The 24,598-nt window shown below is 48.2% G+C and overlaps 1 protein-coding gene across 1 annotated transcript in view; it reads left to right on the top strand.

Annotated features, from left to right (window-relative positions):
* The window catches only part of LOC311228443 (electrogenic aspartate/glutamate antiporter SLC25A12, mitochondrial-like), a gene marked incomplete at both ends in the record, with an annotated part of 77,557 nt that overhangs the window by 1,547 nt on the left and 51,412 nt on the right, over positions 1–24,598 (top strand). Inside the window, one exon of the mRNA XM_084314350.1 lies at positions 2,384–2,523. Within this exon, the coding sequence (XP_084170476.1) occupies positions 2,384–2,523 (140 nt within the window). The remainder of the gene's footprint in view (positions 1–2,383; positions 2,524–24,598) is intronic.

The following is a 24,598-nucleotide window of genomic DNA, read 5'->3' as shown; positions in this document are numbered from 1 at the left end:
GAGACAGGGGGACAGAGAGAGAGAGAGAGACAGGGGGACAGAGAGAGAGAGACAGGGGGACGAGAGAGATAGAGAGACAGGGGGGACAGAGAGAGAGAGACAGGGGGACAGAGAGAGAGAGACAGGGGGACAGAGAGAGAGAGGGGGACAGAGGGACAGAGATAAAGAGAGAGACAGGGGGACAGAGAGAGAGAGAGACAGGGGGACAGAGAGAGAGGGGGGGACAGAGGGACAGAGAGAGAGAGAGACAGGGCGACAGAGAGAGAGAGATAGAGAGACAGGGGGACAGAGAGAGAGAGAGAGAGAGAGAGAGAGAGAGAGAGAGAGAGAGAGAGAGAGAGAGAGAGAGAGAGAGAGAGAGAGAGAGAGAGAGAGACAGAGGGACAGAGAGAGAGAGAGACAGGGGGACAGAGAGAGAGAGGGGGACAGAGGGACAGAAAGAGAGAGACAGGGGACAGAGAGAGAGAGAGGGGGGGACAGAGAGAGAGGGGGGGACAGAGGGACAGAGAGAGAGAGAGAGAGAAGAGAGAGAGAGAGAGAGAGAGAGAGGAGAGAGAGAGAGAGAGAGGAGAGAGAGAAGAGAGAGAGAGAGAGAGAGAGAGAGAGAGAGAGAGAGAGAGAGAGGACATGTCATAATTGTGCTTTGGCAACATTTTGTGAAATTTCATGCCAATAAAGCTTTTTGAATTGAATTGAATTGAATTGATGAGACAAGGGGACAGAGAGAGAGAGGGAGACAGGGGGACAGAGAGAGAGAGGGGGGACAGAGGACAGAGAGAGAGAGACAGGGGGACAGAGAGAGAGAGGGGGGACAGAGGGACAGAGAGAGAGAGAGACAGGGGGACAGAGAGAGAGAGAGACAGGGGGACAGAGAGAGAGGGGGGGACAGAGGGACAGAGAGAGAGAGAGAGAGAGAGAGAGAGAGAGAGAGAGAGAGAGAGAGAGAGAGAGAGAGAGAGAGAGAGAGAGAGAGAGAGAGACATGTCATAATTGTGCTTTGGCAACATTTGTGAAATTTCATGCCAATAAAGCTTTTGAATTGAATTGAATTGAATGAGACAAGGGGACAGAGAGAGACAGGGGGACAGAGAGAGAGAGAGACAGAGACACAGAGGGACAGAGAGAGAGAGACGTGGATATCCTTAAAACAAGTGTGTTTTATTATAAATGTGTCTCTCTCTCCTCCCTCTCGTCTCTCTCGTCTTTTCTTCTTCTGCCTCCTCTCCTCCCTCTCGCCTCTCTTCTTCTGCCTCCTCTCCTCCCTCTCGCCTCTCTTCTTCTGCCTCCTCTCCTCCCTCACGTCTCTCTTCTTCTGCCTCTTCTCCTCCCTCTCGCCTCTCTTCTTCTGCCTCCTCTCCTCCCTCACGTCTCTCGTGTCTCTTCTCTTCTTCTTCTGCCTCCTCTCCTCCCTCTCGCCTCTCTTCTTCTGCCTCTTCTCCTCCCTCTCGCCTCTCTTCTTCTGCCTCCTCTCCTCCCTCACGTCTCTCGTGTCTCTTCTTATTCTTCTGCCTCCTCTCCTCCCTCTCGCCTCTCTTCTTCTGCCTCCTCTCCTCCCTCTCGCCTCTCTTCTTCTGCCTCCTCTCCTCCCTCACGTCTCTCTCGTGTCTCTTCTTCTTCTTCTGCCTCCTCTCCTCCCCCTCACGTCTCTCTCGTGTCTCTTCTTCTTCTTCTGCCTCTTCTCCTCCCTCTCGCCTCTCTTCTTCTGCCTCCTCTCCTCCCTCTCGCCTCTCTTCTTCTGCCTCCTCTCCTCCCTCACGTCTCTCTCGTGTCTCTTCTTCTTCTTCTGCCTCCTCTCCTCCCCCTCACGTCTCTCTCGTGTCTCTTCTTCTTCTTCTGCCTCTTCTCCTCCCTCTCGCCTCTCTTCTTCTGCCTCCTCTCCTCCCTCACGTCTCTCTTCTTCTGCCTCCTCTCCTCCCCCTCACGTCTCTCTCGTGTCTCTTCTTCTTCTTCTGCCTCCTCTCCTCCCCCTCACGTCTCTCTCGTGTCTCTTCTTCTTCTTCTGCCTCTTCTCCTCCCTCTCGCCTCTCTTCTTCTGCCTCCTCTCCTCCCTCACGTCTCTTCTTCTGCCTCCTCTCCTCCCCCTCACGTCTCTCTCGTGTCTCTTCTTCTTCTTCTGCCTCCTCTCCTCCCTCACGTCTCTCGTCTCTTCTTCTTCTTCTACCTCCTCTCCTCCCTCACGTCTCTCTTCTTCTGCCTCCTCTCCTCCCTCACGTCTCTCCCTTGTCTCTTCTTCTTCTTCTGCCTCCTCTCCTCCCTCTCACGTCTCTCCCGTGTCTCTTCTTCTTCTTCTGCCTCCTCTCCTCCCTCTCACGTCTCTCCCGTGTCTCTTCTTCTTCTTCTGCCTCCTCTCCTCCCTCTCCCGTCTCTCCCCGTGTCTCCACAGAGAATGTGCGGGACATCTTCAGCCAGACCACAGTCCACCACCACATCCCCTTCAACTGGGAATGTGAGTTCATCCGGCTGCACTTCGGCCACGAGAGGAAGAAGCGCCTCAGCTACCTGGAGTTCACAGAGTTCCTGCAGGTATGTGTCCTCAACGCGTCTATTCGAATACCAACGGAGTTGTGCGTTTTGCGAATCTGATTGGCCACTGACGTTTCTGGTCATGTGACATGTGCGCCCAATCGCGTGACGAGCTGTGTCTTTGCCCATTTCCGCGTCGAACAGCCTGCAAACGACCTAACGCCTAGTTTATCACTGGTTAAGCTTATAGGCGACTCTTTCGAAGTTGGTTAAGGTTAGAGTTTGGAATCAGGGCTGGTGTTCTATCGCCCTGCTCTAAGACAAACTCTAACCTTAACCAACTTCGAAAGAGTGCCTAAGCTTAACCGGTGAACGAAAGAGGCGTCACACGATTGGTGCACATGACCAGAAACGTCAGTGGCCAATCAGATTTGCAAAACGCACAACTCCGTTGGTATTCGAATATAGGCGTCCTCAACGCCGCCTCGTCACAAAACGTAAACAAAGTACTAAAAGTGCATCATATTCTGCTCAGCGAACCTGCCCTGGAGAAACAAGCACAACATTTGTGATACGCTGCGACCAGGGGGCGTGAATATTAAAGGCAACCAACTTGTGTTCAGCTTTTCGTTCAGCGTTTCTCTGATTGGCCACACGGCCACGTGACCGCCCTAGCACACGCCCTTTTCCGCTGAGAGACGCGGCAGAAGCGCTGGTCGAACCAATGCGCTGGTCGAACCAGTTCAGACAGAGGTGTTTATTTATATTAATAAACATATCTACTAGAAACACTGGTGTTCTGTTGTGTGACTGTACTAAACTCTTCCACCACATGACCGACATTTGACATACAGTACACCTCCTATCTATGTTGGGATTATGTTTGGTCATGACAAAACAATAAAAATCGCTACTGTTAGTGCCACCACCCACTTCAATGACAGAGCTCTCATATTTGCGAATGCATAAACTATATCTTAAATTATGGCGATGTGTCTAATATGGCTGTCGCGAAGTCATTGATAAGCGACAGCCATATTAGACACATAGCCATAATTTAAGATATAGTTTATGCATTCGCAAAATATGAGAGCGCTGTCATTGAAGGGCTTCCTACAACGGAGCCCGCTGCTGCTGCTGCTGCTGGAGCTGAAGTGATGTACAGTTTATGCATTCGCAAAATATGAGAGCGCTGTCATTGAAGGGCTTCCTACAACGGTGCTGCTGCTGGAGCTGAAGTGATGTACAGTTTATGCATTCGCAAAATATGAGAGCGCTGTCATTGAAGGGCTTCCTACAACGGTGCTGCTGCTGGAGCTGAAGTGATGTACAGTTTATGCATTCGCAAAATATGAGAGCGCTGTCATTGAAGGGCTTCCTACAACGGTGCTGCTGCTGGAGCTGAAGTGATGTACAGTGACGAGTGAATCTGGTAGTTGGTTGTTAAAAACGCGAAACATAATAACGTTACGCTTTCTAGTTCAGCGCATTTCATAACTGTATGGGCTTTGTTTATACTTCAGAGGTGATGTACAGTGACGAGTGAATCTGGTAGTTGGTTGTTAAAAACGCGAAACATAATAACGTTATGCTTTCTAGTTCAGCGCATTTCATAACTGTATGGGCTTTGTTTATACACGAGTGAATCTGGTACGAGTGAATCTGGTAGTTGGTTGTTAAAAACGCGAAACATAATAACGTTACGCTTTCTAGTTCAGCGCATTTCATAGCGTTCCACTGCTACCGCAGCTGAACACAAGTTGGTTAGAACAGCAAACACAAGTTGGTTGGTACACAAGTTGGTTGCCCGCGCTGCCGCTCGCTTGCTCCTTGGTTTTCATTTGGGACGTGGGACGACTGCCGCTTGCCTGCGCGTGGGGGCGGGGGGTCGCGGCCAATCAGAGAAAAGCCGAACACAAGTTGGTTGCCTTTAATATTCACGCGACCAGGGGTGTAAACTGGTAACCCAGAAATTATACTTAAGTGAAAGTATGGGTACCGTATCAAAATCTTACTCAAGTAAAAGTCAGAGTATCTGGCTAAAAACACACTTGAGTAAAAGTTAAACAGTTTAAACCTTTTACGGTCTATTCTTCAAAGATCCGCACTTTCTAGTCTTGCACAAGGGCCAATCAACATGGGTATGGGCGGGTTAATTTTCCATTGATGGGGATTTGATTGGCTGTTTTTACATAAAGTGCGGCCGCAGGATTAACAACGTTAACGTTAGTTTGGCCAGAGAAACAAATATACTAATTAAAATGGTTGGAACCTGTGAGATTTGTACTTTGTACTTTGTAGGTCTGCATTTTAAATGTAAGGCGGAAAAAGTATGTTTTTTTTTCTCTGAAATGTAATTGAGTAACAGTAGAAGTATACAAACCTAATAATACTTGAGTAAAGTACAAATCCCCCAAAACAGTACTTAAGTATTGTAACAAAGTACAATTACTCAAGTACTTTACACCCCTGCATTCCTGTAGGTGGAATCGTAGCCTATACTAACCTGTCTACTGTATAAACACTCAATGACTTATGATTGATTTATGAACGGTCTAAACAACCTGATACCCCCAATATGCTACAATTGATTTCCATACAGACTTCCATACAGAATTACTGATTATTTACACCTGTTGTCGATCGCAGCCTAGTTAAGGCTTGTTTGTTGCAACTATTCATTACACACCGACGAAGGCCGGACGGTCGAAAACGTTTTGTGCATATTAAAATGGTGCGTATTCAAATAAAATAAACGATATCCCTTGAGTGCGGTCCCTACCCCCCTTTTTGTGACTTACTATCTTTGGACTACGCACCTGTCTGAGCGCAGTGGTTACCTTTTCTACTTCCAATTGCTCAAGGCCACTTCGTAAACAAAACGTAAACAAAGTACTAAAAAGTGCATATTCTGCTCAGCGAAGCTGCCCTGGAGAAACAAGCGTTTGTGATAGGCTGCGACCAATCTGTATGTTATGCTATAACATATTTACTCATTGTAGCCTATAAGTAATATAATTATTTACATTTTGCGACCGGGAGTCGAACTAACAATGATTGTGGTTGTGGGCGAGTGCTCTCACCTCTCTAGACTAACGCCGGGACCCCGCCAGGCGCGCGGGCGAGAACAGCGCGCGTGGCTGCCCACACCGAGTCCGACTTCAGAGCGGGCGAAAGCGCACGGAGGAAGAAGGCACATTTACATTGGAACAGCTGTAAATGCCTATAGTCTATTATGCAAAGTCAGTCCCCGTTTGAAGATTTTTTTTAAAGATTTCCAGTTCCAGTGTTCTATCGTCCATTTTGCACGTATAACCAGTTATTATCTAATTAATTAGAATGTTAGAATTCATTTTAGAATGAGGAAATCAGTGTGACTACTCCTGAAAAAGTATAGTATGGTTTATTTGTATTGGGAAAGATACAGACACATTGGCTGGTTGAACAACATCTATATATGTGTGGTAATAATGCAGATATTGAGTGTATTTCTGTGAAAATGCGCGTGGCGGTGCACGCCTCTGCATCCAACCGAAGCGAAAGCGGCCGGTGGGCACAGCGACGCCCGTTAACATGGGAGCGAAAGTGAAGCGCTGATCGCCTGCCCACCTCACGCCGCGTCCCGCGTTCGGTGGGGTTGGGCTGTAAGACACCCACCCTGATACAAAACAGCAATACTATGATGATGATGATTCGTTTTTACGTTTAACGGTTATGGTTAAGAAAGTTACGGTTATGGTTAGTTTAAGGTAACAGTGTGGTTAAGGTTATGGTTAGTTTAAGGTAACTGTTGTGAAGGGCCAGATTAAACCGAATATATATATTTATTTATATATATATATTTAATTGTATTTGTATATTCTCTAATATTCCCTGATATCCCTTGTATATTCCTTGTACAATATGCATTGAATATCCATTCTAGCCTACTGAACATCCCATAATAGTCTCCATTCTACTATTGGTCGAGACCTTGGTGCCAGGCTGCCATACCCCCCAGACCCAGTTCAAACGTACCGCTCAACATGTACGAACAAGTCCTAGTTCCGCGTAGGAATCTGGCTACCGCACCACTAATGGGACTATTTGTTCATAGTGCGTATATATACTGCGCTACTAAAGTAGGACTTCCTTTTCAGTCCAGTTTCTTACCCTCCAATAGAGTGACAGACGTAAAGCCTCCCCGCGACGCCACGTGTGGGAGTAAGGCCAAGTTCGGCCTACCATCGGTATTGAGACATTGTGTATATTAATATTTGAATAGTCATATTTGGCACTATATCGTCGAGTTGGACGTAGTCTATTAAGCTAATAATAGTCTGTTAATATATAGTGCTTCGTGCGGTGAGAATACTACCGTAGTCAGCACCCCATCGTTTCGGGCAGAAAACTGGCTGCTTATCCAGGCTGATCGACCCCATGTGAGATTGCACCCGAGGAGCCCCAGAGCCGACGAGCGAGTGGACCTGTATACCGGATTATTCTACCGACGACAGCCCGCCTTCCCAGGCACGGATTATGCTTTGTATACGTTGATTATTCCATGGATAAAGACCCCCGACACTGCCGTGTGTTGGAACCCCCCCCCCCTGGAGAGGACGCAAGGTGAGGAGACGCTCTGCAAGACGAGGTCGCTTCACGTCTCTCCTCCGTGGACCGGAGGACGCCGGCCCACAAAGAGTCCATCTGCTTTCATCTGCGGTCCAAGGATCGCCGGCGCATTGAACGGCACTACAGTGGGTTCACCTGGGATACCCTTGGCCGGATGAGGCAGCCGGACTCTACCCCCCCCCCCTTCCTACTCCTGTCGGCTTACAAGCGACCGGATTAACCCCCCCTAGTGTATCCAGTCTATAATCATTGAAGTATCATTGCTGTTATTCCTTAACTATTCCAGGTCGTATATGTACCACCTGCGCCTTCAGAGATTGGACATTCTCTATTGATATACCGACGAATACTCTTGCCATAAAAGTGCATACTAATTCCCATTCATAAATGTGATTGATTTGATTAAGTGCTTGCTCTACACACCATCGCTGTGTAGAAATAAAGACCTATTTCTAATTCGTACATTTGTGTTGGATCCGTTTCATCTACGTGACAGTGTTCATCATAATATATTTATGCCGAGTACTGGGTGGCCGAATATTAAGTACAAAGGTAGTGGTAGTAAGTATCATATCTAGTAATACAGTCAGGGAATTGTACCCCTCAGTTACAATTGGTCCTTCGAGCCGGAGGGTAATCAGTGTAATATTAATATAGTGTTATTAATATTGAAATGGCCTATGATGAACACTCCACGAAACGATCCTCCTAACCAACGCCCGCAGCGCGAACGACGGCTCCCTCAGTACTTAGAGGCTTACGCTGTCAGTCAACAACCTAGTCTTCTACTAACAGTAAACGCGGTAAAACTAGAAAGTAAAAGTATGTCTAACCCCAACGCCCAGACTACCCCGACCATAGAGGCCCCTACGGGTTCTAATGTAACTGACCAAGTTCACGGTGGGGACCAGTGGGAACCAGACATGACTTCACACCCCGCCAGTACTGAAGAAGTAGTCCCCGATGAGTCCCGGGAGGAATACAACGCTACCGAGAGAGAACTCGGCACGGAAGAAGACGGGGAGAGCACCGTGGAGATAGAGCTCCAAGGCTCCGCAAGGAGTACCCCGAGGGAAGGCTCCCCTATACAACCGCCTTCTCCCAGCGAGGCAGAGAGGACCCTACAGCAGGCCTTCCTCATCAGCCTGAACGCCGCTGCTGAACGCGACCGACTGCAGATCCAGCAGCGGAGCGAAGAAGAGCATATACGTCTAGAAATAAGACGCATTCAGAGGGAAGAGAATGTGGCCCGAGACCGAGCAGACAGCCAGCGAGCAGCTGCTGGTGCTCTACGGGACGCAGAGCGCGACAGACAGCAAGCGCAACTAATAGAACAGCTGATCAGACGGACAACACCCTCTCCCTCCGCCAGAGGCTCCAGGAACTCGTCTAGACACACCTCCAGGGCGGCATCCCCTAGCCGAGTAAACAACCCTGAACTTGACCAACAGACGAGGTCTATACCCCCCACAGACCACCTCCCCCCACCGGTCCAAGCGAGACCTAGCAACCGGGAAAAAGCAGCAGATCCTGTGGAGAGGCTAAACCAGAGACGACAAGCACTGGATGACCTAACTGAAGACGAAGAGGAAGAGGAGGAGAACCACGCCCGACGACAGCACAGTACTCTACCGGACCAGGAGGTCCGGTACAGCCCAGGCTATACTCCCGCGGAGCTGCGCTACAGACCCCCGACTCTATACCCGGGTGAGCACGACGCACGACCCGCACCGAGGAACAGCACCTGGACAAGCGGGCCATGGTACACTGCCGGTACCAGCCCATACCAAGGAGCGGGAGGAGACTCGCCTAGGAGGCCTCTCCCCCAACGCTCGCCGATGTATCCACAGTCAGCGTCATACATTGGCACGCCTATGGTACCCGACTTCACCCAAGAGAACCGGGCCCAGTATACAGAACTCCGCATGTGTCTGGAGACCATGTTGGTGGATGTATTGGATGAACGCCATAAATACGCCACCCTACTGAAGCACTTAAAGGTACCCCGCGCACATAATATAGCGCTCGCCTACGCGACTTCCACCACCCCATACACAGCAGCGCTGGTAGCATTGGACCAGAGGTATGGGCGCATATGGGATTACGTGATCCAGGAGATCCGACACATCGACCGCTTACCCCCAGCAATAGACAATCGAGCACTGGACGACCTGTCCATCAGAGTGCAGTCCCTGGTAGGGATGTTGGGAGCGCAGAGAGAGAAGGGGAGGCATGAACTTTACGCCAACTCAAATGTGGAAAGGATCTTGGAGAAGCTGCCGCCCGCTCGACAGGAGCATTTTAGGCGGCAGAGAGACCACCGAGACCCGAATGGCCCCGAACCGAACCTCCTCGATCTAGCAGACTTCCTGGCGAGAGAAGTCAGCAGCCTACGGCTAGATACATTCGGACGGAGCACCCCTGGCTCCAGAGAAGGAACCAGACGACTAAATGATGGAAGAAGATCGGTGACTGTGATGCACCAATCGGAGTCAGTACCGAGCAGCAGGAGCCACAGTACCCCCTCCAGAACGGAGAAGTGGAAGATAGTGTGCCCCTACTGTGAGAAAGAACACTGGCTAGCGCAATGTGACTCCTTCCCCAAGCTGAACGCGGAGGAAGCAAGTCAATGGATAAAGTCCAACAAGCGCTGTTTTCGCTGTGCGCGCTCACACATGGCAGCCGAATGCCGCTTAAAGAAAAGGTGCACCAAGTGCGATGGAGCCCATCTGGACATACTTCACGACAGTAACAGACGGCGCCCTTCACCCGCACCATCCAGCAGCAAAGCGAGCGTCATGTACATCGATCCCGCCAGCAGCAGTGGAGCCCGAGTACTCCTAAAAGTAGTGCGTGTGACACTAAGCTACCAGAATAAAGTCCTGGACACTTACGCCGTCCTCGATGACGGGTCAGAGAAGACCCTTCTGCTCGCCTCCGCTGCGGCCCAGCTAGGGCTGCGGGGAAGCGAAACCCAAATGACAATTCGGACAATAAGACGAGATTTGAAGACGATAAAGGGCGAGAATGTCTCATTCTCTATCGCAGCAAGCGGCCAGCCTGAGCGACGGTACCAGATTACAGACGCTTTCACCAGCCAAGAAATAGGACTGTCGCGGTACACATACCCCGTCGCCAAGCTGATGGAGAAATATGTACATCTGCGCAAGTTACCGATCCCGCTCATAGACAATGCTATGCCGACCCTGTTGATAGGCTCCGACCATGCAGACCTCATTGTCCCGATAGACCGGGTTCATACCGGACCCCGAGGCTGTCCTGCAGCAGTCGAGACCCGTTTGGGATGGACTCTCCAAGGCCCGCTCGCCAAATCTCTCAACCGAAGTACAGCCACTAGATGTCTCCACTCCCGAGTCACAGAGGGAGAAACCGCACTCCTGCAACACGTAGAGCGGTTATGGACCTTGGAACAAATGCCCTTTAAGAACGGAAAGAAAGACATTCGCTCTAAAGATGACATTTACGCCATTCACCTCCTCGAGACAGGGACCAAGAGAGTCCCGGTCAACGGCGTGTTGAGATACGCCACGCCACTCCTGCGGCGAGAAGGAATGCCTACTTTCCACGCCAAGACAGACGCCACAGAACGGTACCTGCTGAACACGGAGCGGCGCTTAGCCAAGAACCCCGCCCAAGAGAGTGTATACCGCGCCGAGATTGAGAAGCTCATCACAGCGGGACACGTCACAAAGATGGACATTAAAGAGGCTGACCAGACCACTGAATCGTGGTACGTGCCTCACCACAAGGTCCATCACAACGGTAAAGACCGCATAGTATTTAACTGCAGCTACCAGATCGGATCCCAAAATCTGAATAAAGAGTTACTGCCCGGTCCCACACTCGGCCCCTCCCTACTCGGCGTTCTACTCCGCTTCCGCCAGGAAAAGGTGGCCATCAGCGGGGACATTAAAGGAATGTTCCTGCAGGTGAGATTAGTAGAGGAGGACAAGCCCCTGTTACGGTTCCTATGGAGAGAGAAGCCAGGAGATGAGCACCCAGCCATCTACCAATGGGAAGTCCTCCCCTTCGGAACGACGTGCAGCCCCTGCTGTGCTACATTTGCACTACAGAAACATGTAGCAGAGGACCCAGCAGCGGACGAAGAGGTCCGACACAGCGTAAAGAACAGCTTCTACGTAGACAACTGTCTACAAAGCCTTTCAACCCAGGAAGAAGCCGAGGCTCTCCTGATTAAACTCCGCGCCTCATTGATCAAAGGCGGCTTTGATCTCAGGCAGTGGGCCAGCAGCGATCCGCAAGTACTGCGCAGCCTCTCCTCCGAGGACAAGGCAGCCAGCAGCGAGACCTGGATGGCTACAATCCCGGGAGAAGCCCAGGAGATGACCCTGGGATTGGTGTGGCGATTCAAAACAGATTCGCTTCACTACAGACACAAGCCCCTGACTACGGCGCAGGGAAGGCCGGCGGCGGCGCCGACCACCAGACGGAGTGTGTACACAACACTCGCCCGACAATATGACCCGCTAGGATGTATTCTACCGTACACCACCAGGGCAAAAATGATTGTACGAGCATTGTGGGACAAGGACCAGGGCTGGGACGACCCCATTCCCGCACACCTTGCATCCACCTGGAGAGAGTGGGAGATGGAGCTCCACTCACTCCCAGGCGTTAATATGCGCCGAAGCTACTTCCCACCCACGGTGAGGCCAGAGACATGTAAAATGGACTTACACGTCTTCAGTGACGCCTCAGAGGTCGCATACGGATCAGTAGCCTACTTGCGGGCCCAAGAAAAGGGGGGAGAGATCTACACAGCATTTGTCCTCGCCCGCTCGAGAATAGCCCCACGCAAGCAACAATCTATCCCACGCCTAGAGCTCTGCGCAGCCCTAGCCGGAGCGCACCTAGCCACGCTCATCCAACGTGAGCTCACCATACCGGTGTCTAGAACAATCCTGTGGTCAGATTCCACGACAGTACTCGCCTGGATCAAATCGGACTCATGCAAGTACAAAGTCTTCGTGGGAGTCAGAGTCACCGAGATTCAAGACTTAACCGAAGAGTTAACCGGAGAAACAGAGTGGCGCTACGTTGATACAAAACAGAACCCAGCTGACGTCATCACCCGGGGAATGCCCCTAGATGACCTCACCCGTCACAATGCTTACAGTGACGGCCCCGCATTCCTAAGACTCCCGGAAGGACAGTGGCCCATGCCTATCCCGAGGGAAGCAAGTCCAGAGGAGGTGGAAAATAAGAAGTCTGTGTTCTGTGGATTGAGCACTGTTATCTCCGCAGACCCCACCATAGAGAGTGCACAACAAAGGACATTCCTACTGCACTACCTACCGTCTCTACAGACCCGCCAGAAGTGGGTAAAGGAGAGAGACAATTTGACAGAAGGAACAGTCGTCATGATTATTGATCAATCACTGCCCAGAGCTATGTGGCCGGCCGGCCGCGTAAGCAAAGTGATCACCGGTGCCGACGGCAAGGTCCGAGCAGCTGAAGTGCTTGTCCAGGGTCGCACTTACACCCGTCCCGTGGCGAGGCTCATAGAACTGCCCCGACTCCCAGACACAATCGATGATGACCATGACCCTATAACCCTATGACTTTGTGAAGTTGACTGACCCCTACAGCAAACCCTTATGTGTAAATAGACAACGCGATTAATCTGTCTCTGCTTAACTGATTAGGTCTGGGACCAATCAGGGGGTGGCTGTTGTGAAGGGCCAGATTAAACCGAATATATATATTTATTTATATATATTTAATTGTATTTGTATATTCTCTAATATTCCCTGATATCCCTTGTATATTCCTTGTACAATATGCATTGAATATCCATTCTAGCCTACTGAACATCCCATAATAGTCTCCATTCTACTATTGGTCGAGACCTTGGTGCCAGGCTGCCATACCCCCCAGACCCAGTTCAAACGTACCGCTCAACATGTACGAACAAGTCCTAGTTCCGCGTAGGAATCTGGCTACCGCACCACTAATGGGACTATTTGTTCATAGTGCGTATATATACTGCGCTACTAAAGTAGGACTTCCTTTTCAGTCCAGTTTCTTACCCTCCAATAGAGTGACAGACGTAAAGCCTCCCCGCGACGCCACGTGTGGGAGTAAGGCCAAGTTCGGCCTACCATCGGTATTGAGACATCGTGTATATTAATATTTGAATAGTCATATTTGGCACTATATCGTCGAGTTGGACGTAGTCTATTAAGCTAATAATAGTCTGTTAATATATAGTGCTTCGTGCGGTGAGAATACTACCGTAGTCAGCACCCCATCGTTTCGGGCAGAAAACTGGCTGCTTATCCAGGCTGATCGACCCCATGTGAGATTGCACCCGAGGAGCCCCAGAGCCGACGAGCGAGTGGACCTGTATACCGGATTATTCTACCGACGACAGCCCGCCTTCCCAGGCATGGATTATGCTTTGTATACGTTGATTATTCCATGGATAAAGACCCCCGACACTGCCGTGTGTTGGAACCCCCCCCCCCCTGGAGAGGACGCAAGGTGAGGAGACGCTCTGCAAGACGAGGTCGCTTCACGTCTCTCCTCCGTGGACCGGAGGACGCCGGCCCACAAAGAGTCCATCTGCTTTCATCTGCGGTCCAAGGATCGCCGGCGCATTGAACGGCACTACAGTGGGTTCACCTGGGATACCCTTGGCCGGATGAGGCAGCCGGACTCTACCCCCCCCCCTTCCTACTCCTGTCGGCTTACAAGCGACCGGATTAACCCCCCCTAGTGTATCCAGTCTATAATCATTGAAGTATCATTGCTGTTATTCCTTAACTATTCCAGGTCGTATATGTACCACCTGCGCCTTCAGAGATTGGACATTCTCTATTGATATACCGACGAATACTCTTGCCATAAAAGTGCATACTAATTCCCATTCATAAATGTGATTGATTTGATTAAGTGCTTGCTCTACACACCATCGCTGTGTAGAAATAAAGACCTATTTCTAATTCGTACATTTGTGTTGGATCCGTTTCATCTACGTGACAGTGTTCATCATAATATATTTATGCCCGAGTACTGGGTGGCCGAATATTAAGTACAAAGGTAGTGGTAGTAAGTATCATATCTAGTAATACAGTCAGGGAATTGTACATTTACATTTACATTTAGTCATTTAGCTGACGCTTTTATCCAAAGCGACTTACAAGTTCTGTACGACAAGCCATCAGGAAGGGCACAACTCTATCAGCTGAGCAACAATGTTCATCAAAGTGTTGAGTGCTACAGTGTAGGTTAGTTTATTAGGACAAGTGCATGACAGTACGGTTAGTTAGGGTTAGATTTTTTTTTTTTTTTTTTTTTTTCCTTTTTTTTTTTTTTAATTCAGATAATGGTTGAAGAAGTGCGTCTTTAGTCGACGGCGAAAGATTGGACGTGATTCGGCTGTCCTAACTGGGGTGGGTAGTTCATTCCACCATTGTGGGGCAAGGACTGAGAATAGGCGACTTCTCTTTGATGACCCTCCCGGAGCTTGGATAGGAGTAGGTCTGAGGCGGCCAGAAGATGCAGAGCGTAGGGGTCTTGAGGGTGTGTAGTTAGAGACCATTGACCGGAGGTAGGCGGGAGCGGTTCCCTTTGCCGCACGGTATGCTAGGTCGAGGGCCTTGAAGCGGATTCGTGCAGCAATGGGGAGCCAGTGCAGGTCCCTAAGAAGTGGGGTGACATGGGCCGACTTCGGTAGGTTTGAGATCAGGCGGGCCGCTGCGTTCTGAATGAGTTGAAGAGGCTTAGTGGCAGTGGCCGGGAGGCCAGCGAGCAGTGCATTGCAGTAGTCGAGGCGGGAGATGACTGTTGATTGGACGAGGAGTTGGGTGGCTTCTTTTGTCAGGAAGGGGCGTATCCTTCTGACGTTGCTCAGGAGGAATCGGCAGGTTCTGGTCGTCGCTGCGATGTGAGCAGAGAAGTTCAACTGGTCGTCGAGGACAACACCAAGGTTCTTGGCGGTCGGGGACGCAGTCACAGCTGCATTCTCGACTGTGATTGAAAGGTCGGTTAGGGGGGAGGATTTGGCCGGCAGGTGGAGCAATTCTGTTTTGCTTAGGTTCAGTTTGAGGTGGTTGGACGTCATCCAGGCTGAGATGTCGGACAGACAGGCCGAGATCCGCACAGAGACGTGGATATCTGAGGGAGGGAAGGAGAGGAAGAGTTGAGTATCGTCGGCATAACAATGGTAGGAGAAGCCATGAGACGTGATAATGTTACCCAGTGATTTAGTGTAGAGGGAGAAGAGAAGGGGTCCTAAAACCGAGCCCTGGGGGACACCCGTCCGCAGGGGGCGGGTGGCCGACAGGGTCCCTCTCCATGACACTTGGTAGGAGCGGTCATTGAGGTATGATGACAGCCATGTCAGCGCAGAGCCAGCCACTCCCATTCCTGCGAGGGCCGCAAGGAGGATCTGGTGGTTGACTGTGTCGAAGGCTGCAGATAGATCTAGGAGAATCAGGACAGAGGAGAGGCCTTTCGCTTTTGCTAAGTGAAGTGCCTCTGTGACCGCAATGAGGGCTGTCTCTGTGGAGTGACCAGTCCTGAAGCCTGACTGATTAGGGTCTAGGAGGTCATTCTGTAAGAGATAAGTAGTAAGTTGGTTGGATACAGCACGTTCAAGTGTTTTAGAAAGGAAGGAGAGAAGAGAGACAGGACGGTAGTTGCCTATGACAGTAGGGTTCAGGGTTGGTTTTTTTATGAGCGGCGTGACTCTGGCTTGTTTTAGGGAGGTGGGGACCACCCCCGAGTTGAGTGAGGAGTTGATGGTTGCAGTTAGGAATGGGAGGATGTCTGGTGCTATGGTCTGGAGGAGTGGGGAGGGTAGCTGGTCCAGCTGGCAAGTAGTCGGACGGTTTGACGTTACCAGTGTCAGGGTCTCTGCTTCTGTAATGGGAGAGAAAGATGACAGAGTGAAGGATGAGGTTCTCGATTCAGCATTTGGAATGGGTGGGGGTTGGGAGAAGGAGCTGCGGATGTTCTCCACTTTTTCCTCAAAGAAGATCGCAAAGTCTTCGGCAGAGAAAGATGAGGGAGGGGGGGGTGGGGGGGGAGTGAGGAGGGAGGACATGGTAGCATGCAGTTTGCGAAGATTCTTGGCAGAGGCCTCAATCCTATGGTGGAAGAAAGAAGCTTTGGCATTAGTGATGGTTTTGGAGAATGTTAACAAGAGGTTGTGATATGTGTCGATGTCAGCAGTGAGGCGTGACTTTCTATACTTCCTTTCAGCTGCTCTCAGGACCTGTCTTTGTTCTCTCACTGGATCTGTCAGCCATGGACTGGGTGGGGAACGGCGGGCAGGTTTCTCAACGAGGGGACAGAGCTTGTCGAAGGAGGTTGCCAGGGCTGAAAGGAGGGTGGAGGTTGCCATCTCTGTGGAGAGAGCAGAGAAGGTGTCACTCAAAGGTAGAGCGGATAGTATGTCAGAGGAGAGGGTGGAGGGGGATAGGGAGGGCAGGTTGCGTCTGAGTGAGACTGTTTGAGTTGGGGTGAAGACCTTTCGGTTAAGCATGAGAGTTAGTGAGAAGGATATGAAGGAATGGTCAGATACATGTAGGGGAGTTACCGTGGTGTTAATGATGCTGGAGTTACGGGAAAATTGTACCCCTCAGTTACAGTAACAGTGTGGTTAAGGTTAGGGTTAGGGTTATGGTTATGGTTAGTTTAAAGGAACACGCCAAGCTTTTGGGAAATTAGCTTATTTGCCATCTACCCTGGAGTTAGACGAGCAGATACATACCCTTTTCTTCTCTGTGCATGCATTAGGCTTAGGGAACAGTTGCACCGTTAGCCTAGCTTAGCGTCATTCACTGGAAGTAGGTGTGCCAGTGTAGCCTAGTTCCCAACAGTCACGAAATACACTCCAAATACAACTCCAAAACATTCCTGTAAACATGTTGTGACCTGTGTATTTACCATGTGGAGAAATAAATAAAAAACAATTAGACATTTTCATTTTCTAAGCAGATATATACTCAAAAATCTTTTTGTGCCGAACCACTGCTGCCTGGGCGCAGTGATTTCATCACCTCAAAAGCCCCATTTTTCGAAAAACCTCTGAGGGCAGTAGTTTGTGGGCGCGCAGGGCTGTGGGTTGAAGTGCACGTCTGTGGGCTCCGAGAGGCACTGGGTGGTCCCAGAGTGGGACCGGCCGAAGGCTGCAGCTCTACCACAGTGTGGAATCCCTCAGAACGGCTTGTGGTTTATCACATTTGACTAGGGCTCCACACCCGCTACAGCAAAGACCCATGTGTGTGTGAGTGTGTGCGTGTGCGTGTGTGTGGGTACGCTGTTTCTCCACTTAGATCTCTCAATGTTATTTTGTTTTCCCCTCTGGTGTCCCAGCTGATTTGAGTTTTTTCTGTTCATACCTTTGATTTGAGTCAATATTTCTAGAAAATGTGTCTTGAAAGAATAAGCCAGGGGTGCAGTGCCAGATTTGATCATGTTAGTCTTTCAAACAAACTTTGGCCTGCCGTCGTTGTGGTTGCTGCATTATTCCCCTGCAGCTGATTGGACGATCACACACCCGGAGAGCAGGGGGGGCAGGGGGGGTATCTGGTTGTTTTGGAGGCAGCATTGTTACATTGTTACTGATATCAGAGAACTGTGTGAGAATTAATGTTTAGATTAGATTAGATTAGATTAGATTAGATTAGATTAGATTAGATTAAAATGTATTACACAAGTACAGTGCAACGAAAATAAATTTGGTGTCCAACCTGAGTGCAAATGTAACAGTAAAGTGCATGAATCTCTTACAGACTACTGATCTGATAAATTACTTTAGATTAAAATGTATTGTCATCATACAGCACAATTACTATTAGATTTAAATGTATTGTCATCATACAGCACAATTACTATTAGATTCAAATGTATTGTCATTATACAGCACAAGTACAGTACAACAAAAATTGGTTTAGCATCCAACCAGAGTGCAAATGTGACAGTAAAGTGTGATAGTAATATACAATGTACAGGTGATTAAACTGGGTATAACATATATAAATTAGTACTACTGAGTAATAGTGCTAATCAGATGTATGTACAGAGTTGTAGTATTAATATGTACAGTGATACAGGTATAAAGACACTATGGTAGTAAGTCATACTGGCCAGCAGCGTAACTAGTAAGAGTAGTTACTAAGGAGAGAAGTGTCTAGACCGAAGAATGTGAAAACACAATGTTCCTACAGGACCTCCATCCGGTGTCCAGATGATTAGCAGATGATTATTAACAGTGGAATTCACAGATGTAGAACACATCTTGATATAAAAGCATTTTTTGGTTGGTTTTTCTTTTCATTTGCATACGTGTATGTGATTTCACTGCGGGGTATTAAAAAGTGTTAAATTCATAATTCTCAATTTAAGGCCCCTGTTAAGCCTTAAGGTCCCCCTATAGGGGGACCCTGCTTTTCTTTATCATAAATCGATCAATAGAGACCGTATTAGATCCCCAATTATCATATCATGGGGTATCATTGGAAAGCCACACTCATTGGCTACAACCCTGTGCAAAGATTTTCGAGATCGCCAAATAATTGACGGAGCTACAGTAGAGCCCCGGGAGTCGGGGGTGGTAATGTGTACTTTTGCGTACTTTGGTGCACGCCTCACATATCGGCATGTAACTCGAGAACCTTTGTCGACAGGCAACAAATAGGGCTTTAATTCTACCTATAAATTGTATTAAAATAAATGCACACCCGAGCCACTAGAGGTCGGCAAGAAATCGTCCACATGTGGGCCCTTTAATGTTTTTAAATTATTTCTTTTTGTAGCCAAGAGTAAAGACCATAACCCTATCAAAAACAGTAGTCAAAGTGTATATTTTCATTTTACCGATGTTTTATACGATTTATCGGAAATACAAATTTATCGGAAAATGCTAATTATCGTAAAAAACGCAAGGAAATGACTAAATCCAGATTCAACCCTGCCATTGGAAAGAGGAGCATTTTCCCTATCCATAGATGTATGATTTGGCCATAATAAGGTCAAGGTCAAGTTCAAGGTCAAATATGAATTTATAATTAAAATCGATTATCATTAATTACTGTATCTACAAATTCTTCTGTTTAATCATCTTCCCTTTTTTCATTTGCTTAGATTTTTTGTACACATGATCTCAATAAGGTGGTGAATGAGCTCAGTGAGCATCTTCTCATACCCGATTTGATTTTCTCGTCAAAGATGCAAAAATCATAAATCATTATTTATATTCTCCTTTTCTTCATTACAATTTACTCAGCCTAGTAACAGACACAATATTTTTGACACTGGAAATACATACCCCCAGGTCCCCAGTCCCGGCACCATGGGCGGGCATTAGGGGGCCGGGCCCGCCCACTGAGTCAGCTGTGCCCACCCTGGTAAAAAAGGGTTTTTTTTTCCCTTTTTTTTTTGTCAATCAAAGTCAACTATCCAAATCCTTAGTCAGGGACAGCCCTATTGGGCACTGATGTCAACAACAACACTACTGAAGCTAGCACGGCACTCTGTGAGAATTCGTTTTCTACCCTCAAGAACGTCTTTACAGAACATCGCCTTAGTATGCTTCATCGACGCAACTAAGGCCAATTTAATTCAGTTGGCATTTGAGAAGGACTTAACAAAAAAGTTCAGGAATGAGTGGAGGGGCAGTGTTTTAAGAAGATTTCACTCTGTCCCCAAACACCGCTTGCCTCTCTACTAATGATGGTGAGTAGCCTGTGGAGGAATTTTGTTTGCTTTTTTATGCACCTTAATTTTGTCAGTTCAGTTTGTCAGTGAATTCAGAAGTGTTGAATAAATGGAGACTTTTCAAAGATATAGAATAGAATAGAATATAAATGTATTATCCTGAGGGAAATTTGACACTGCAAATCACTCAACATTAAACATTTAGACAGAACAAGTCACAAATAAGAATAACAAAACAAATGGCCTAAGAATATAATTAAATGAAATAGAATAAAAATTGAATAAAAGATACAGTAAATAAATACAGTAAAAATATACTGAAGTCTACAGTAGGTGTAATAATGCACAGTGCTGTTTAAAAAGTAAGAGTCCAGGAAGATGGTAATTGTCACTCTGTGCTCAGTGATGCAGTGAGGCACAGTGATGCATTGTATAGTCTGATGGCTGTCGGAATGAAGGACTTCCTGTGCCGTTCAGTGCTGCATTTAGGTAGTGTGAGCCTATAACATGCTCCTCCTGTCAGCCAAGTCTGTGTATAGTGGGTGGGAGGGGTTTTCCCTGATGGCCTGGAGCTTAGCAAGGTTCCTCCTCTCTGCCACCCTCGCTAGAGTCCAGCTCCACCCCAACCACGCTACTGGCCTTCTTGACCATCTTATCCAGCCTGTTTGTGTCCCCTGCTCTCAGTCCGCTGCCCCAGCAGGTCTGTTATATATATCCGTTCAGTCTGTTTTTGTATAAGTGAAAGAGAAATTCGATTTTTCAATTGCCTCTCTGCTGTTTAGTTCAGCACCGTGGGCAGCGCCAAGCAAGCCACAGCGCCGCTGTCCCAGCTGAAACGTATAAAAGGGAACCTGTGTTGAAAAACCATTGTGCCCCCCCGAGAACATTTTATGCCCCCCCACTAATTTGTTTCTGCAGCCTGGTCTGCAGGTCCCTAGATGTTCCTAGATACCAAGAACATGCAAATTGACCTTGCAGAAGTAAAGCAATCGTCCATATACTTAGGCATGTACCTTTAGGCAAAATATTCCTACAGCTTAACAGTTAGGTATTAAAAAGTCTTACATTTCATTTGCACAGGTACAGTATAAATTATTTTGGGGGAGATGAAATTATATTAAATATATGAAATGTTTTTGTATTCAGGTCCGGGAGCTTGGTGCGTCTGGCGAGAGCTTGTATGGAACGCGTGATCGTTTAAATTGACGCGCAAGTGCAGCCGCCAGTTCAGTGTCGCTGTGTATCTTTGTGTTTTTTTTGCTAGTATGGTCATGAAATTGGTATTAACCCTTTCACTGCCGCGCTACCAAACGGTTAACCCTTTCACTGCGACAATACACAGAGGGTTAATAACCCTTTCACTGCGACCGTCGGTTGTGTGATAGTAAAGGGTTAACCTTCTGTCGGTGTGGCATTGAAAGGGTTAAAAAGGTAATTAAAAAGTCTTAAATGTAACTTGTGGAATGGAATGTTAATGTCATTTTTCATTTTCATAAATTTTTCCAGCTTCAGATTTGATTTGATTTGTTATAATTTGTTCTAAGTGTTTTCGGTCACCCTCTCTGAACACATCAGCAACCCTCAGTATGTCGAGGGGGCATGGCCCTCTGTTCGAGGGCGCGTGGCCCTCTGTTCGAGGGGGGCGTGGCCCTCTGTTCGAGGGGTTCGTAGCCCTCTGTTTGAGGGGGCGTGGCCCTCTGTTGAGGGGGCGTGGCCCTCTGTTTGAGGGGGCGTGGCCCTCTGTTTGAGGGGGGCGTGGCCCTCTGTTCGAGGGGGCGTGGCCCTCTGTTCACTGACAGGAGATGTCAAGTTAGCATCATAATACATGAAGCTTTCAAATGTAAACAAATCCATGGGATACTAACGTTTCCAGATTGATTATTGACTGTAACGTAATGTACAGTTCCACCTGGTCAGATGAGTTATGTAGATGAGAGGGGGGGGGGGGTAGGAGGAGGAGGGGGGGGGGGGGGGAGGAGGAGAAGAAGGAGGAAGAGGGGGAGGAGGAGGAAGAGGAGAAGAAGAAGGAGGAGGTGGGGGAGAAGAGGGGAGGAGAAGAGAAGAAGAAGAAAGATGAGGAGAAACGAAGGAGGAGAAGAGGGAGGAGGGGGAGGAGAATAAGTAAAAAGAGGATGAGAAGAGGAGGAGAGAAGGAGGAAGAGGGGGAGAGGATGAAGAGAAGAGGGGAGGAGAGAAGAGGAGGAGGAGGAGAAGAGGGAGGAGGAGGAGAGGGAGGAGGAGGAGAAGAGGAGGGGGAGGAGGAGAAGAGGGGGAGGAGAAGAAGAGGAGGAGGAGAAGAGGGAGGAGGAGGAGAAGAGGAGGGGGAGGAGGAGAAGAGGAGGAGGAGAAGAGGGAGGAGGAGAAGAAGAGGATGAGGAGAAGAGGAGGGGGAGGAGGAGGAGAATAGGGAGGAGGAGGAGAAGAGGAGGGGGAGGAGGAGAAGAGGGAGGAGGAGGAGGGAAGAGGAGGGGAGGAGGAGAAGAGGAGGTGAAGAGGAGAGGGAGGGAGGAGGGAGGGGGAGACTGAGAGAAGGGGAGGGGGGGCTCCTCTGATTGTATGTGATGAGCTCCGACAGCAGACTTGACTCGGGGTCACAGTCTTCCACCGCACGGCCTTCCGATTGCATGACTGTTCTGTTGAATCACCCCCCCCTCCCTCCTCCTCCACACCCCACACCCCACACCTGCCTCCCCCGTCCCGCGCACCGTGCGGATCTGACTCCACCGGACTGGTTTGCATTAGTCTCCAGGGAGATGCTGGTGATTATTATTACCGTGCGGCTGGTGTCTGAATAACGCCGTCGCGTCCCATGATCCTCCAGCAGCCGCCGCGGCCCCAGAGCTGCGCTCCCCTCCTGATGTCATGATCATCATCACTTCCTTTCCCCCAACGTTCCATTTCTCCACCCCCCCCCGTCTCGTCGTCACGGGAACTCGCTGTTTTTTTGGGCTCCGTTCACACTGCGGGCGAAAGTGTGGTTCCAAATCTGATTTATTTTTACTCAGATCAGAGCTTCTATCCCCAGGGCCATCAGGATTGCTCAATGACAATGACACTATGTAACAACCCATCATCTACACTCACAGCACACACATCCACACTCACTTTAAATAAACAACTCACTGTAGCACCCACTTTACTCACTTTAGACTAGGGCTGACCCCTATGAGTCGAATAGTCAACTAATCGATCGAAAGGAGCCGTAGTCGACTGCAAAAAATAAAAAATAAAATTTGTATCATTCTTTCCAAAAGAAAAGAGGTCTAGATGCGTGGCTAACGCTAATGGCGCGCATACCAGCGAGGCTAACTGCCTAAGAAAACAGGCACAGAGGCACTGAAAGAGGATTTCACAAATATCAAGATGTATCCATCAGTGGACCAATTGCATGCTTTTGCAGAGGACAAGAAGCCTTCCGTCGACTCCTTCAGACATTAAGCACCCCCCACAGCCCAAATGGAATGATAAAAACATAAAAAAAATATATATATATATTATACTTTTTTTGTTTAAAAAAAATATTTCATATTCGACTATCGGCTAATTTTGGCCAATCAAAGTCGACTATCCAAATCCTTAGTCGGGGACAGCCCTAGACACTTTAACACACTTTATATTTATTAGTAAAGTTATTTGCACTACAATTCATACCTCATTTGCACCTTACCCTAAGTTTGTACCTCATCCCATTTCTGCATTGTACCTCACTGTTACTCTTTTTACTCTGTATTGTATATTGTATATATGTATATTGACTGAACACTTTATTTTACGTACTTTTTCTATTTTATACTTTTTATCTAGCACACTCCCAGGGGCTCATACAGAAAAAAGCATTTCATGATAAAGTATTCTGTATTATACTATGACAATAAACAAACTTGAAACTTGAACTTGAAACTTCAGATCTGTCGGAGTGATCTGGCCAAACGTGAACGAACTCCTGTGGCCTGGGGCACTCTTTCGAAGTTGGTAAAGGTTAGAGTTTGTCTTAGAGCAGGGCGATAGAACACCTGCCCTGATTCCAAACTCTAACTTTAACCAACTTCGAAAGAGTCGCCTAAGCTTAACCAGTGATAAACTAGGCGTTAGGTAGTTTGCTGCTGGTCGAGGCGGAAATGGGCGCGTCACGCGATTGGGCGCACATGTCACATGACCAGAAACGTCAGTGGCCAATCAGATTCGCAAAACGCATGAACCGGTTGCCTTTCGAATAGACGCAGCCTGGGCGGCGTAGAGAACGCAGCGTCACACAGGAGAAAGTAGGATTCCATTCGCACAGTCTGTTTTTTTTAATACATGACTCAGATCTGGGGGGTTTTCAGGATAGTGTGAATTATTATTATTATTATTTTATTTATCCTTTATTTATCCAGGATTGTCCCATTGAGATGCAAGATCTCTTCTTCCAGGGAGTCCTGACCAACACGGCACACAACAAGTTTCAACATAAAAACAAGGGCATATAGAATATACAGTACATTAAACAAAAAACATACAAATCAAATACAAACACAGAAGGCCATTTGTGCAGTGGCAAGAAGCATAATCAGATCAGCAATAGCATCAGGTAAAACAGTTACATGTTTCATGAAGGGCTAGTCGTAGCATACCTTTAAAAGCATTCACAGTAGGAAGTGCCTCTAGACAAAGTTTCACTTGCAGCGTATTCCATAAAAAGGGAGCATAGTGGGAGAATGCAGCTTTACCAAGCTCTGACTGCATCAAAGAAAGAAAAAAAAAAGTTTTATCCACTTTTTCTCCCCATTTTTTCAATTTTTCTCCCATCCCAATCTCGTAGTATCCAATTCTACCC

The sequence above is a fragment of the Notolepis coatsorum genome, assembly GCF_963971535.1.
Source record: "Notolepis coatsorum genome assembly, chromosome: 5".
In the NCBI taxonomy this organism is placed as follows: Eukaryota; Metazoa; Chordata; class Actinopteri; order Aulopiformes; family Paralepididae; genus Notolepis; species Notolepis coatsorum.
This window is presented reverse-complemented; position numbering and strand designations above follow the sequence as displayed.